The 13,417-nt window shown below is 43.7% G+C and overlaps 1 protein-coding gene across 3 annotated transcripts in view; it reads left to right on the top strand.

Annotated features, from left to right (window-relative positions):
• Positions 1-13,417, top strand: part of gdpd5b (glycerophosphodiester phosphodiesterase domain containing 5b) — a 64,198-nt gene that overhangs the window by 46,805 nt on the left and 3,976 nt on the right. For 2 of the 3 annotated variants that reach the window (XR_004553313.2, XM_034097086.2), the window contains exons 9-15: positions 2,814-2,896; positions 5,517-5,667; positions 6,808-7,029; positions 9,776-9,933; positions 10,416-10,563; positions 12,185-12,267; positions 12,909-12,923. Coding sequence is in view for 2 of the 3 variants with exons in the window: in XM_034097086.2 (XP_033952977.1) it covers positions 2,814-2,896; positions 5,517-5,667; positions 6,808-7,029; positions 9,776-9,933; positions 10,416-10,563; positions 12,185-12,267; positions 12,909-12,923 (860 nt within the window). In the remaining variant the exon portion in view is untranslated. The remainder of the gene's footprint in view (positions 1-2,813; positions 2,897-5,516; positions 5,668-6,807; positions 7,030-9,775; positions 9,934-10,415; positions 10,564-12,184; positions 12,268-12,908; positions 12,924-13,417) is intronic. The other variant, XM_034097087.2, reaches the window with a different exon arrangement.

Below are 13,417 nucleotides of genomic sequence, written 5' to 3'. Positions count from 1 at the left end.
ATATGCTGTCAAAGATTGTGATTTGGAGAAGGCAGAAGGAAAACTGCCTACAGATATTTGTTCCTCTTGACTCTTTTTATTAATTTTTCTTCTGCGATTCCCAGAGCTATTCTAGTCTATTAATGACCTTGGTGTAGTGCAACTGAAAATAGTCTACAAACATAACCCAGTGGGAGCTTTGAGCTCTCACTGTGTGATGTACTGTATGGGAGGGAAATATGTTCTGCTGGATTTTTTCTGCAGTTGCATCTTGCAAAGACTTGGCAACTTGCTGTGAAAGAAAATCGATTTAGACATTTCTAATAATCACGTTCACTACCATCACTTCACATCATCTCTCTCACAGCTAACATTTTAGGCTGCGGCCCCACGAGGACGAATTCGGTCGTTTGCGTTACTGTTTAGTGTCATATAGACCGTTCGGCCACACGAGGACGACCGAATATGGCACTAAACGACTGAGGAAACGACAACGGGTCCCAAGGTGGATAGAAATGCATACGCCACTCTCTGGGGGGTCAAACAGCTCCGTGTGTGCGCCCTATACGGACATTTTCAGATCACTGATAGTGATTGCGCAATAGCCCCGCCTCTCCCCACCTCTTCTGCTCACCTCCGCTTACCCCGCGCCAGTGCTGAAGTGTTTCGCCACCAACAACAACAACAATGGCGGATCGCAGAGTTGCTATCGTGCTCCGGACGCTATTGACCATGCTACAGTTGTTTGTGCAACATCTACAGCAATAATGATGAGGCAATAGCCCCGCCTCTCCCCACCTCTGCTGCTCACGTCAAAGTAAACTGCACCCTGAATTCAGATTATTTATCTTTCTCTCGCGAGTGAAGTCTAATCTGACAGGACGGAGACACGCAGCTCTGCTCACCTGCAGCTCATCCCGCTGCAGCAAAACACACACTTCAAGTCAGATCATCACCCTTAGCTATTTTAATTACCTCTCAAACTCCCTAAACTAGTTATAAATATGTTTATTTTTACAGTCGGCCGGGTCACTGATTACTGGATGAGCTGCTGCATGAGACAGACACTGGCGCTGTCCGAAGAGAGGGAGGAAAAAGAGAGGCTCCGTGTATTTTATCATTATATTATATAGAGTCGTTATTCATTTGTTTTAAAGCTCAATAAATAACAAAGAAGACCTTTGACCGGCACTTTTATAATTTTGTCCGGAAGATTTCAACTTTAATACACGCTGACTGGCGAAAAACTCTGCCCGGTTCCCTCGGCCCCCACCGCGGAGAATAAACAGAAGGGCAACCATGACAACCATGCTTCTTCGCTGCTTTTGTGGAGGAAGTTACAGCGCCACGTCGAGGCTCCTGCATATGTACTGCAGCTTCTCCAGCGGTTGGAGCTAAACGGAGCGGTCTCGTGTGGGCAGACACTATCCGGATAATTATTGCATGTGGACGGAAGCCGTTTGCGATTGCGTTTGTGTTAATCCTATGCGTTTAGCCGTTTTCGTCCTCGTGGGGCCGCAGCCTTAGACTCAAATACAGTTTAAAAAAAAACCTTATTACAGCCTGTTAGTTAAAGGTCCCATGTCATGGCCATTTCCACTGATCATAATTCCATTCCATATCTCCAACGAGGCATTTGGGGAGGTATTTTCTGTGTTAGAGTTTTACTCGCTACAGGGTGTACTTTGAGGGTTTTGACTCTGCACACCGTTTACATGCATAACAACCTTCATAACACACAAGGGGACGGGTACTAACCGTAAAAATATGACATGTCACCTTTAAGTATGCATCAGAAGGCCATGTTCAAATCTGATGAATGCAAACGTTTTTGCTTTTTATATTTGATTTATGTGCTTGGATTCATGTTATAGCTTCTAAATATTACCTGGAGAGTGCTTGATGTTCTTGGCACAGCGTCTGACTCAGTGTTATGCAACACTTGGAAGGGAAATTAAGGAGGATTCCCAGTTATTCGTGACAGTTACTCGCGCGATCCAAAAACACACCCTGCTGCTGTTTGTGGTATTTGTGTTGAGCGATCGATCCTTACAGCGGAATCTAAAATTGGGAGTGGTTCTGCGATGCTGTGAGAAACGTGGTCACATGACATCTGTTTACCAGAAGTACTCTGTATTGATTACGGCTTTATTCCTCTCCTGTGTTTCCAAATCAGCTTTACTCACACGGTCTCATAGGAAAAGGCTTTTCTAGTAAGTGATGTTAACCTAATGGTGTGATATGGATCATAGCCTTGACTTGAGTTACAGAGCAATCCTCGTCTCGGCTCCATTTCATTTAACAAAATGTTCAGAAGGAAGGAGTCTATTTTCACATCTATGATGCACCACATTATTTTTTATGTAATTGATATGTATAATAATAATAATCAGCATTTTATCTGTGACTTTCTTCAGCAGTGGCAGGGTTTTCAGTTTCTGATGAGGTCACTGTAAGAGGACTTCATCTAATGTGTGTGTGTGTGTGTGTGTGTGTGTGTGTGTGTGTGTGTGTGTGTGTGTGTGTGTGTGTGTGTGTGTGTGTGTGTGTGTGTGTGTGTGTGTGTGTGTGTGTGTGTGTGTGTGTGTGTGTGTGTGTGTGTGTGTGTGTGTGTGTGTGTGTGTGTGTGTGTGTGTGTGTGTGTGTGTGTGTGTGTGTGTGTGTGTGTGTGTGTGTGTGTGTGTGTGTGTGTGTGTGTGTGTGTGTGTGTGTGTGTGTGTGTGTGTGTGTGTGTGTGTGTGTGTGTGTGTGTGTGTGTGTGTGTGTGTGTGTGTGTGTGTGTGTGTGTGTGTGTGTGTGTGTGTGTGTGTGTGTGTGTGTGTGTGTGTGCGCAGCTTGCTCCAGAGAACACACTGTGGTCTTTCCAGCGTGCTCTGCAGATGAACGTCACCGGGTTGGAGGCTGACGTGGCTATCAGGTACACACACACACACACACACACACACGCCAATTAAGTTATTTAGTATCTCTACATTCTTCCTCGCTGTTTGGTTTATGGAAGCCAAGAGAGGGAAATAGGAACAAAAAGTCTGATCTTAATTATTTTTGTTGTAATTAAGAGATGTTGTAGGGATAATCCTTCCGGGTCGCTCTGGAAAAATGTGTCTTTAAAACAGTAACAAAAAGGTTTTGGCAGGTGACTTCTTCTTTTCACGTGTTTGTTGTCGTGGTACTAACTTTCGTCACACGAAGCTCACCTGTCCCACTGCCCCATGTTTTAAATATGACTAAAAGCATTCATGTTTCTGTCATGTTGAGTTTTAATATCTCTATGTACTTTAAAGACAAGGTACACATATTCTGTGTTAGCAAGTTGTGTTACTCTCTCGTCAGCCACTTAGAAAGATTACCCAGGAAAAAAAGTACAGGAGAGAAAAGTTTTTTAAATCAGACCTAGCTTACATGGAAACACATGTGTTGATTCCCATTTGATAAAACTATGGACAATCAACTGTGTATTGTTTTTGTCAAAGGCAAATGGGCAAGGCAAAATATTCTTTCATCATAAAAGTCTCGTAAAGAACAATCTAAACACATACTGTACTTGGGATTTTCTCTACAACAGTCACACATTTGTGTGCGTGTGTGTTTTAACATAACATTCATAATAATAGAGCGTTGGACTCACTACAGTCTATCAGCAGGCAGTAGATAGAGGCACGACATCACATAATGGGAGCTGACAGACTATGTTCAGAGAGACACACTTGGAGGAGGGAGGGAAGAGAACAAATGGGGGGGGGGGGGGTTCTGTTTGGCCATGGATAGTTCCTGTACATGTCTACTCATGCATGTGCAGTGATGGAAGATGACTGATTATATAAAAAAGTGTGTGTGGGGGGGGGGGGGGGGGGGTGTTGCCCTGTTGTGAGTTAGAGCTTTTGTTTGGACTCCACGTTTTGTCATCTTTGATTCTGACTCTATTCCTGTATGAGAAACGTGTGTGTGTGTGTGTGTGTGTGTGTGTGTGTGGTTGTGTGTGTGTTCGCTCACTGTACAGTAGAGGTGACTGGGTGTGTGATTGGTGCAGGCCGCTGACAGGTGAGCTCCTGGCTGTGCTGAGTAATTAGACTTGATGACAGCCAGAGCGCCAGTGAGACTCCAGCAGATCACACACACACACACACACACACACACACACACACACACACTTGTATCCACACAGGGAAGGCATTGTTTTTGTCTGCAAAGAATTTGATATGCAAATTAAGTAATGGGAGGGCATTTTTATTTTCTCTTGTCATAAAAGAGAAGTAATTTGGTATTCAAATATTGATCAGCAGCTTTGTTTAAATAAAGACTCACAATTCACTTTTGTCTTGTCTTCCTTTTTTGTTGTTGACATTATTTCAAGACTTATCCGCTCTAACCAAGTCTTGTCTGTTCTGCTCTTATCTGAATAAATATGACATCCTTTTGAGAGCTGTTATTCCTTTAAGCCTTCACTAGAGAGACAGTTAACTCTGCTGATCCTTTTGAGTCCTTGTTAAGCTTGCTCAGTTTGAATTATTATAAAAATAATGGGCTGTCAAGTTAACGCGTTATTAACGCGTTAACGCATTTTCCTTTGCGTTAACGCGTTAATAACGCGAAAATTAACGCCACTAATTATTTTAACGCGTTTAACGCATGTGTATTTTTTGTCCTCGGCCGCCCCGTAGTTTCAGAGCGCATCGAGTTTAAAACACCATCTACAAGCTGATGCGCCTGCCGTCCGCTTGCTGCAGACCACACTTCCATGCTCACCGGCAGGCACCGACTGGCCACCGGGAGGACCGGGAGGGTGTGTGTATGTGTGGCGCGAGCGAGTGAGAGAGAGAGACCTTACGTGTATTGTTGTTGTTAGCATCTGGTGCTAGCTAGCTGCGCTAACGGATATAAGGAGCTGTTTAAATGAAAACAGAGGAGCGACATTTCGCCGACAACTGCGCCGAGCACTTGACTTTATGCAGGAAGCCAGACAGCGGGACATTGTAGGAGAAGTCAGCACGGATAGTGCGCGCAACCTGATCACAGCGTCCATGCAGCTCCCGTTCGAGCATATGCCTTGAGTTGCACATAGCTCCAACGAACACACACACACACACACGCACGCACGCACGCACGCACACACACACACACACACACACACACACACACACACACACACACACACAGTATTGTATTATTGTATGAGAGAGGTTCCAGGTTGAATTGAGGCGAATATTTGTAATGTTCAGAGGTTGTTGTGTTTAATATTTATGATAATATTTGTCATTGTTCAAATGATAATAAACATTAGCATAAAGCATATTTGTCCACTCATGTTGATAAGAGTATTAAAAACTTGAAAAATATCCCTCCAAGGTACATTTAGAACAGATAAAAAGTGTGCGATTAATCGCGATTAACTATGGACATTCATGCGATTAATCGACTGACAGCCCTAGGTGTGACCCTGTTCTTGTATTTGATGTCAGCGGGTTAAAAACAAATATCTAGATGTTGCCTTACCATAAAGTGCATCTCCTAACTCTGCTCCCACCTCTGATCATCAGTGTGGACGGAGTGCCTTTCCTGATGCACGACCGCACCCTGCGGAGGACCACAGACGTGGGGAAGGTATTCCCCGAAAGACACATGGAAGACGCCTCATCCTTCAACTGGACAGATCTGCGGCAGCTCAACGCCGGGCAGTGGTTCCTCAAGGTAGTTAGTGGTTGCTGATGAAGCCATTTTTAACTGTTCGACGGCATTGTGTGGTGTAGTGATGTGAGATAAAGGTCATTAGCCTATTGAATCATCAGTACGCCTATTTCATCTGCATTCTGGGATCCATTAATGCTTTTGAGAAGTTCTTCTGTTTGCAGAGGGTCAACTAGTGCTTCAAAATAATTGTTTGGTTTCAACCTGCTGAATTATTCTTCCCTGCATACCATACTCTACAAGAAATGTAAAATTGACCTGCTTCTTTATTCTTGTTCAGCCACTTGCTGCAGATTGTGTAAATCCATGTTATCTCACATTCTGTGAGAAAGAGAATCAGTTTAAACTTGACCAAGATGCAGTGATGTAGAAACATTGCTTTTCATGAACTGAGATACTCTGCTGTGTTTTCTACAGCACCCTCCGGTCATGTATTTGCTTTCTATTCAATTTAAATGCATGCACTCTAAATGTAGGTTCAAATTCATATGTTGTTTTGAAATACAGTTTGTTCTTCTGAAGTTTATGTTTCATCATTCAGATTAGCGTGCCAAGACAGTTGGCTGTGATGCCTCTGCTACGTCAACATTTGTCTCAATCTAAATTGTTTTCCACACTCACTCTGTCTCTCTACGTTGCATGTGAGCTGGATTTCAAGGAAAGCCTCAGCCGTTCTGTGCATAATCATGACAATTATCTGCCATAGTATGATGTCCACGTGTATATTTGTCCTGATCTGTATTCACATGTTGAATGTTAAGATGACGGAGCAAAAAGGAAGGAAGTGAAGCACACTATGGAAGACCTATATAAGATGCATCTCGTCTTCCTCTCCTTTATCCTTTGACAGGGAGCAGTGAAGCAAGAAGGGATGTGAAGGAAACAAGGAATATATATACAATATATTCCACTAAATGTATCTGCTGTAGGCTTCCATACGCACTACTTATAAAGGATGGACGCTTTGGTTTAGAGTAACTAGGATAAAGAAAGCAGGTTTACAGATTTTCAAAATATGCAAATTAAATTACTTAATGTTATGATATACTATTTTGTTTATTTTTGTAACTGTAATAAAACTGACACCTGTGTTAAACATATATCTGATCTTCGTCCTCATGCAGCTCCCTTCCTGTGTTTCAGGATGACCCTTTCTGGACGGTGCACACCCTGTCGTCGCGTGAGAAGCGGCTGATAGCCAATCAGAGTGTATGTAGCCTGGAGCAGCTTCTGCGGCTGGCTTCCTATCACAACAGCACGGTGGTTTTCCGGCTCAGGAGACCCCCTCCGGAGCACCCCTGCTACGACAGCTGGATCAATGATACACTGCAGGCTGTGCAGGAATCTGGGGTTCCTCAGAGCCTGGTGAGTAGGGACTGAAGGCTTAGATACACTCGATCCGCGTTGTGTTGTTTCCATAGCAGTATGTTTAGATGTCTATTTTGAGCAGCTAGATGTGTGGATTTATTCTCCCATATTCCCAGACCCCACTCCCAGATAATTAACTTCCTTTGAGTTATTTCCTCAGTAATCATTTTCCTGACCAGTATATTGTCGAAATCACTAGTTTCAAGGTTGTTTCAATGCAGAAGCATGCTCGTATTGTAAAGAATGGTCCTTTTTATTGTGAAATACATGTTTAATAGATAAAACAGCTTGTGCTTTATGGCAGGGGTGGGGAACCTTTTTCCTCTCAAGGGCCATTTCAATTTTTACAACATACTAAGAGGGCCGTACAAATTATTGAACTCAACCTCTAAGAACTAAAATCGTTCATCATTCATTTGGCCTTTCTTTCATTCTGTGCAAAGAAAAAGCAACCTCTTAATCCAGATATCTCACCATGACTCGCGCATGCATGCACGTGCACGGTGTGGCATGACCACCAAAACAGAATGATATGGACAGAAGATGTGTGCAAATGTATTTAGTTTCCTATCCATGTGAACATGATTTAAGTGGGGGGGGGGACCTAACCTCCTCTAGGGGGGTCCGGGGGGCATGCTCCCCCGGGAATATTTTTTTTAAATGAAGTTAAGAGCATCAATCTGGTGCACTTTGAGAGCAACATCAGGAGATCTATGGATACATCTCTCAACACCCAGATGAAACAGAACTGGAAGCAGATTTATTTTTCTTTATGGATATTTTACAAATCACTCCCCTTTTAAACTGTATTCTTGTTTATTAATAACAACTTTTTTTTTACTGTCATATAGTATTTTATACCGGTTTACTTTATTCTCTTATTTTTTTACAACTATAATGATCATATAAAGATGTGCCTTTACCTCACTAAGCTGAGGTTATTTGAGCCTCTCAGTCAGGAGAGCTCTCTTCCACCTGGGGCCTGTACTACGAAGCTGGTTCAACCTAACCTGGATATGTTTGAGTTAGCCGGTTGGCCTAATCCAAAACATACGCGCTCTCGCTAAACTGTCCTACGACGTGGGTTATCAAGTGGATCGCTCAAGCCAGCCGTGTCCTATCTAGTTAGGTGCGCGTTCACATGAAAGGGGTGGTATTTGGAGCATTCGACCAATCACAAACATGGAGAAGCGTACTGACAGTGCAGCGTCATACTTCTTGAATGAAAAGTGAACTTTAATATTAGACATATGAAGAAGTTAAACTTTAAACATCCATGACTTAAACACTTTATCCAGGATCAAAGCCTCAGAGCTGCACCTGCAAGGTGAATACAGTGTTTGAATGCGTACATTAACAGGTTTATGATATCACTGCCCCGTCTAAAACACGATCTGACTTTAATTACATTTGACTCGAGTGTTTTGTCAACTTAATGTGTTGCTTAAAATAATACTTCTGCATACAGTATGTGACACTGAGTGTTGCACGGCCGGATACGGCTCAGCTGACTCAGATAAGGAGATATTGATACATTATGAAGTGATATGCCGCGGACTGTACTTAATGTACTCTGATCCGGTTACTTATGTTGTGGCAGATATTTAAGTAAGCTTTCTTAACGTTAATGTTATAATAGTCAGATTGCTCTGAAGATGGAGGTGATATTCTATTAATATCACACAGTCGGTGATTTTTGCCGGCCGTCTTTCCTGCAACGGCAGCTTTTCTGTATTTCCTTTCTCCTGTAATATGACTTGATCGCTTTAAACTCCGCACACTGAGCTCTGATTGGTCAGCAGGCAGTGCTTTCACTGAGTTGAGCTCTTAGCCTGCAACCTAACCTGGTCCCGACCAGGTTAGCCACTAAGCATAAGTTACCATGGAGATCTAACTTGCTAAAAAGAGAACCAGCTTCGTAGGACCGGAAAGCCGGAGTTTTCCCTGAATTTAGCCGGCTAAGCGACAATCCTGCTTCGTAGTATACCCCCCAGGTTGTAGAAAAAGCTCCTCATATATTCGAATCCCCGGTACCACAAAATGTGGCTTGTGCCACACACACACACACACACACACACACACACACACACACACACACACACACACACACACACACACACACACACACACACACACACACACACACACACACACACACACACACACACACAGCCGAGCTTGAAGGAAACACAAAGACCCAGAAGTAGTTCCACTGTAATGTAGCATATTATTTTCGATGGCGTTATTGTATGTCAGATGAACAGATATACGCAAAAACTGCGGCATGTGTACGGCTCCTTATGGGTACTACCATTTTTGAAGTGCCGGAGCGGCGTTCCGGTGCTCTCCGTCAGAACTAACCCTAACCCTATACCACGTGATGACACGTAGGCTCGTGTTGTGTTCTAGGAACCTGTCCTTGGCCAGGAAAAACAGGCACTCGCTTGATTAATTCTTTTGCGGGCTAGATTTCTTTAATTTTTTTTTTGTGCGTGTGTTTATAAATTACCTCGAGGGCCGTACCAAATGGTCTCGCGGACCATATACGGCCCGGAGGCCCCACCCCTGCTTTATGGCAAGGCTACCTTGTGATTGACAGGTGGCTTCCACGACTACCTCCTGTCTTGGTGATTTCCTTTTACTATGCATGTTCATTCAGACCATGCTTCATTAATGATGTGATAAATGACACAAAGTGTGATTGGGACCAGTGTAAGAACAGTTTGTGTTGTGCTGTGTGAAGGTGATGTGGACTCCAGATGAACACAGAGCTCAGGTGAGGCAGCTGGCCCCCGGTCTGATCCAGACCTCAGTGGAGAAACGGAGACTCCAGCGCCTCCATCTGGACGGCATCAGCCGGCTGCTGCTCCGATACAACCAGGCCAGCACGCAGGAGATCGGGTAGGAACACACACATAAACCTGACACTGTTATCAGGTGGGCACAGCTCCACACAGATTTAAATTAAAGACATGCCCTTATGAGATTCATGCGAGGGGGATCCAAGTTCCCATCAGCAAAACACGTGGGTTTGCTATCCTGGCTCTAAAATGGTGGAATGAGCTCCCCATTGAAATCAGGACAGCAGAAAGCTTACACACCTTCCGCCGCAGACTGAAAACTCATCTCTGTCGACTCCACTTCGAGCGATAGAACTTAACAAAGCACTTATATACTAATAAAGGACTGGCTTACCTAAAGCCAGTTGAGTAGCACTTACAATGGTCTGGCTCTATGAAACCTGATGTACTTATATGATTCTGTTTTCTTCAAGTTTGTATCTTCTTGGTCGAACGCACTTATTGTAAGTCGCTTTGGATAAAAGCGTCAGCTAAATGAAATGTAATAATAAAATATGTATTTTTCGTCTTCCTTTCCTTCAGAAACTTCTCCCAGAGCAACATCAGCATCACGCTGTACACCATCAACGAGCCCTGGCTGTACTCGGTGCTCTGGTGCAGCGGGGTGTCCTCCGTCTCCTCCGAGGCCTCACATATACTCAAAAAGGTGCCTTACCCCATCTGGCTCATGGTAAGGACACAGGACATGCTGTTTAGCTTCTTCTTTGGCTTTTTATTCTTGCTCTTTGTGTGTAAAGTGTGAGGCTTTCTTTTTTCCACCATAGTCTTTCTATTTGACCTTCCAGCCTGTAAGATCTGCTTGGCAACAGGATTTCAAAGTGTAACATCTCTCATCAACTGGCTATAGGTTGTATCATGTGATGGTATTACATGACAACCTGTCTCCTCTCCTTAAGCTTCCTCACCTCTGCATGACCAAACGAGATTTTAACAAATGATACCAACAAGGGTTCTTAGCTTTCAACCAAACTCCTTTATTTCCTGCAGTGAGCATAATATACTCATTCGAGGTCTCTGCACTGTAGAATGAAGTGCACTATCACTGTAGTGGACGCTGTAGTCGTGCATGACTCATCTTTTCTAGTTCAATCCCCTTCTGAGCACCTGGGTAGCACCCACACTGTGCCGCTCTGCTATCGTTTCACCAGCCTGCTCTACCCGTCCGTAGCACCATATGGGGACCCTGCATGACAACATGTGGAAGTGACCCCGGCCCCCCCGCTGTGGTTCAGGAAGAGTTTAATCTGCTGGGCCATCTGCTGCCAACTGTGAAGTCAAGGGGAATGTGCCGTTGGATGGTGTCAAAGTCAATGCTTGTTTTGCTATTAAAGCTCAGATCGTGTCGTTTTTCTTACTGACGAAAACATCTTTCTCGACCTTGTGCTTGATCTAGTCTGTTCATCATTATGTCTAACCAAGTATTGCTCAAGGAGAAGTCTCGTTTTGAAATCTCCTAAGAGGTTTTTGACTCATCCACATCGTATAAATCAGCTAACATGGAAAGTGTTTTTGATAACGCAAAGCTGCTCTCCAAGTCTCACTGACTCCAAGTCACGTCTTATCGCGTGATTTCAGAATGAGATTACTCCTTGAGTGGGACACAATACAACACAGTACACATCAAGAGAAGGATATCGTGAATTCATTTATGTTATAGTGTTGGAATTTGTAATAACAACACAAGCCTGTTAGTGGCAAAACAAGCAGTGGACGTACATTGACGGAAAAGCCTGTAAACCCTTAAAGGGGGTAAAATGTATTTATGCAGGTTTTCAACTTGTTATATTACATCACTGACCGTTTTTAGGATTGTGTTCAAGTGCAATGCCTTCTGAATACACTTTGACACGAATGCACATCTTAACGGACTGCATAATCCCCTGTTTCCCAATTCAAATGTATTTTCTTTAATGTAGATTTATGAATCAAAGTGCGTTTGAATGGGGCTGCTCACATAACCGATTGTTTGGTTGACACAAGGCGCCACCCAGTGGTGGATTCTGCCATGAACGTGTGTGTGTGTGTGTGTGTGTGTGTGTGTGTGTGTGTGTGTGTGTGTGTGTGTGTGTGTGTGTGTGTGTGTGTGTGTGTGTGTGTGTGTGTGTGTGTGTGTGTGTGTGTGTGTGTGTGTGTGTGTGTGTGTGTGTGTGTGTGTGTGTGTGTGTGTGTGTGTGTGTGTGTGTGTGTGTGTGTGTGTGTGTGTGTGTGTGTGTGTGTGTGTGTGTGTGTGTGTGTGTGTGTGTGTGTGTGTGTGTGTGTGTGTGTGTGTGTGTGTGTGTGTGTGTTTCCAGAGACCAGATGAATACTGCCTGATGTGGGTGTCTGTGGACCTCATCTCCTTCGCTGTAGTCATAGGAATATTCATTTTCCAGAAGTAAGTACAGCCACTCAATGACCGCACGGTGCACAAAGACTGCTCTTTGGTTTTGTTTCCCGTGTGTGTATTCTGTCACTAAATACTGAATATTAACGAGCACTCTTCTCTTAAACCTCCCATGCAACGCGACTCACTTTTTCTCAATCTATCTGACCCGAACACAAACTAACAGCTCGTACATAAGTATGCTGTTCTCTTGTGTTTTGATCCCTTTAAAAACAATACTTTGCCAATAATGACCCGGCAGACTAAATGGCATTGTGTGTAGTGTCGTGTGCAAACTGTAAAGATGTGCTGTGTTCTCCTCCTGCACTTCTGTGTAATGAAGATGATCCTATGAGCATTCTAAGCTAAACGATGTAAGCCCGACAGCAGCACTTGCTCTTTGCGTCGGAGAGACAGACGGCTTTCCTCCTGGTGCTTCCGAGATGAAGGGCAGAGATCTCTCCTTTGTTTTGTCTTTTTCTCTCCGATCCGGTGCTCTGCTCTTCTGCAGCTCCTGCTGGCTTTTAAACTGACCTCTCTTGTCTCCTGCCTTCTTTTGTCCTTTTTGCGTCCTTTCCGCCTCTTCCTCGTCCTCTTCCTCTGCCTGATGTGCATGCTCTCCTCCTCTGCTGCATTCTGGCCTCTTCTCTCAGCTATCACATGATCAGGTAACTGGGTCACCTCTCCTGACCCAAAGTCTTCTCTCCTTTCACACTCTTTCTGTCTTTTACCATCTTTATCCATCGTTCTTTTTTTTCTCGCATTTTTTTGCCTTTTTGACTTTTTTTCTCATTTTGTTCTCAGTTGTCTTGTCGTTCTCTCTGTTATGACATTAAACTTCATCAGATTTTTCTCTCTACCTTTCTTCCTATATTTATTTTCTCTGTCTTCATGTCACCTGAATCGTTGTACTGCACTGCTGCATCCTTCCTCTTGAGGAAGAAGCTCACATCCTTATCCCTACGGGCTTAATCAAATGCTTTCCACCCACACAGCACAACATATCCGCAGCATTAAGTCGCCAATGAGATTTAAATGTATTCTCCATCTTATTAAGCCCAACGACTAAACGTCCAAATGAAGTAGGATTGAGCATTGATCAGGGGAAGTGCCTCAGAATAGACTTTTATTGATGCTGACCAGCTAAGAGCTTGCTCTTTTG

Source organism: Pseudochaenichthys georgianus, chromosome 13 (assembly GCF_902827115.2).
Source record: "Pseudochaenichthys georgianus chromosome 13, fPseGeo1.2, whole genome shotgun sequence".
NCBI lineage: Eukaryota > Metazoa > Chordata > Actinopteri > Perciformes > Channichthyidae > Pseudochaenichthys > Pseudochaenichthys georgianus.
This window is presented reverse-complemented; position numbering and strand designations above follow the sequence as displayed.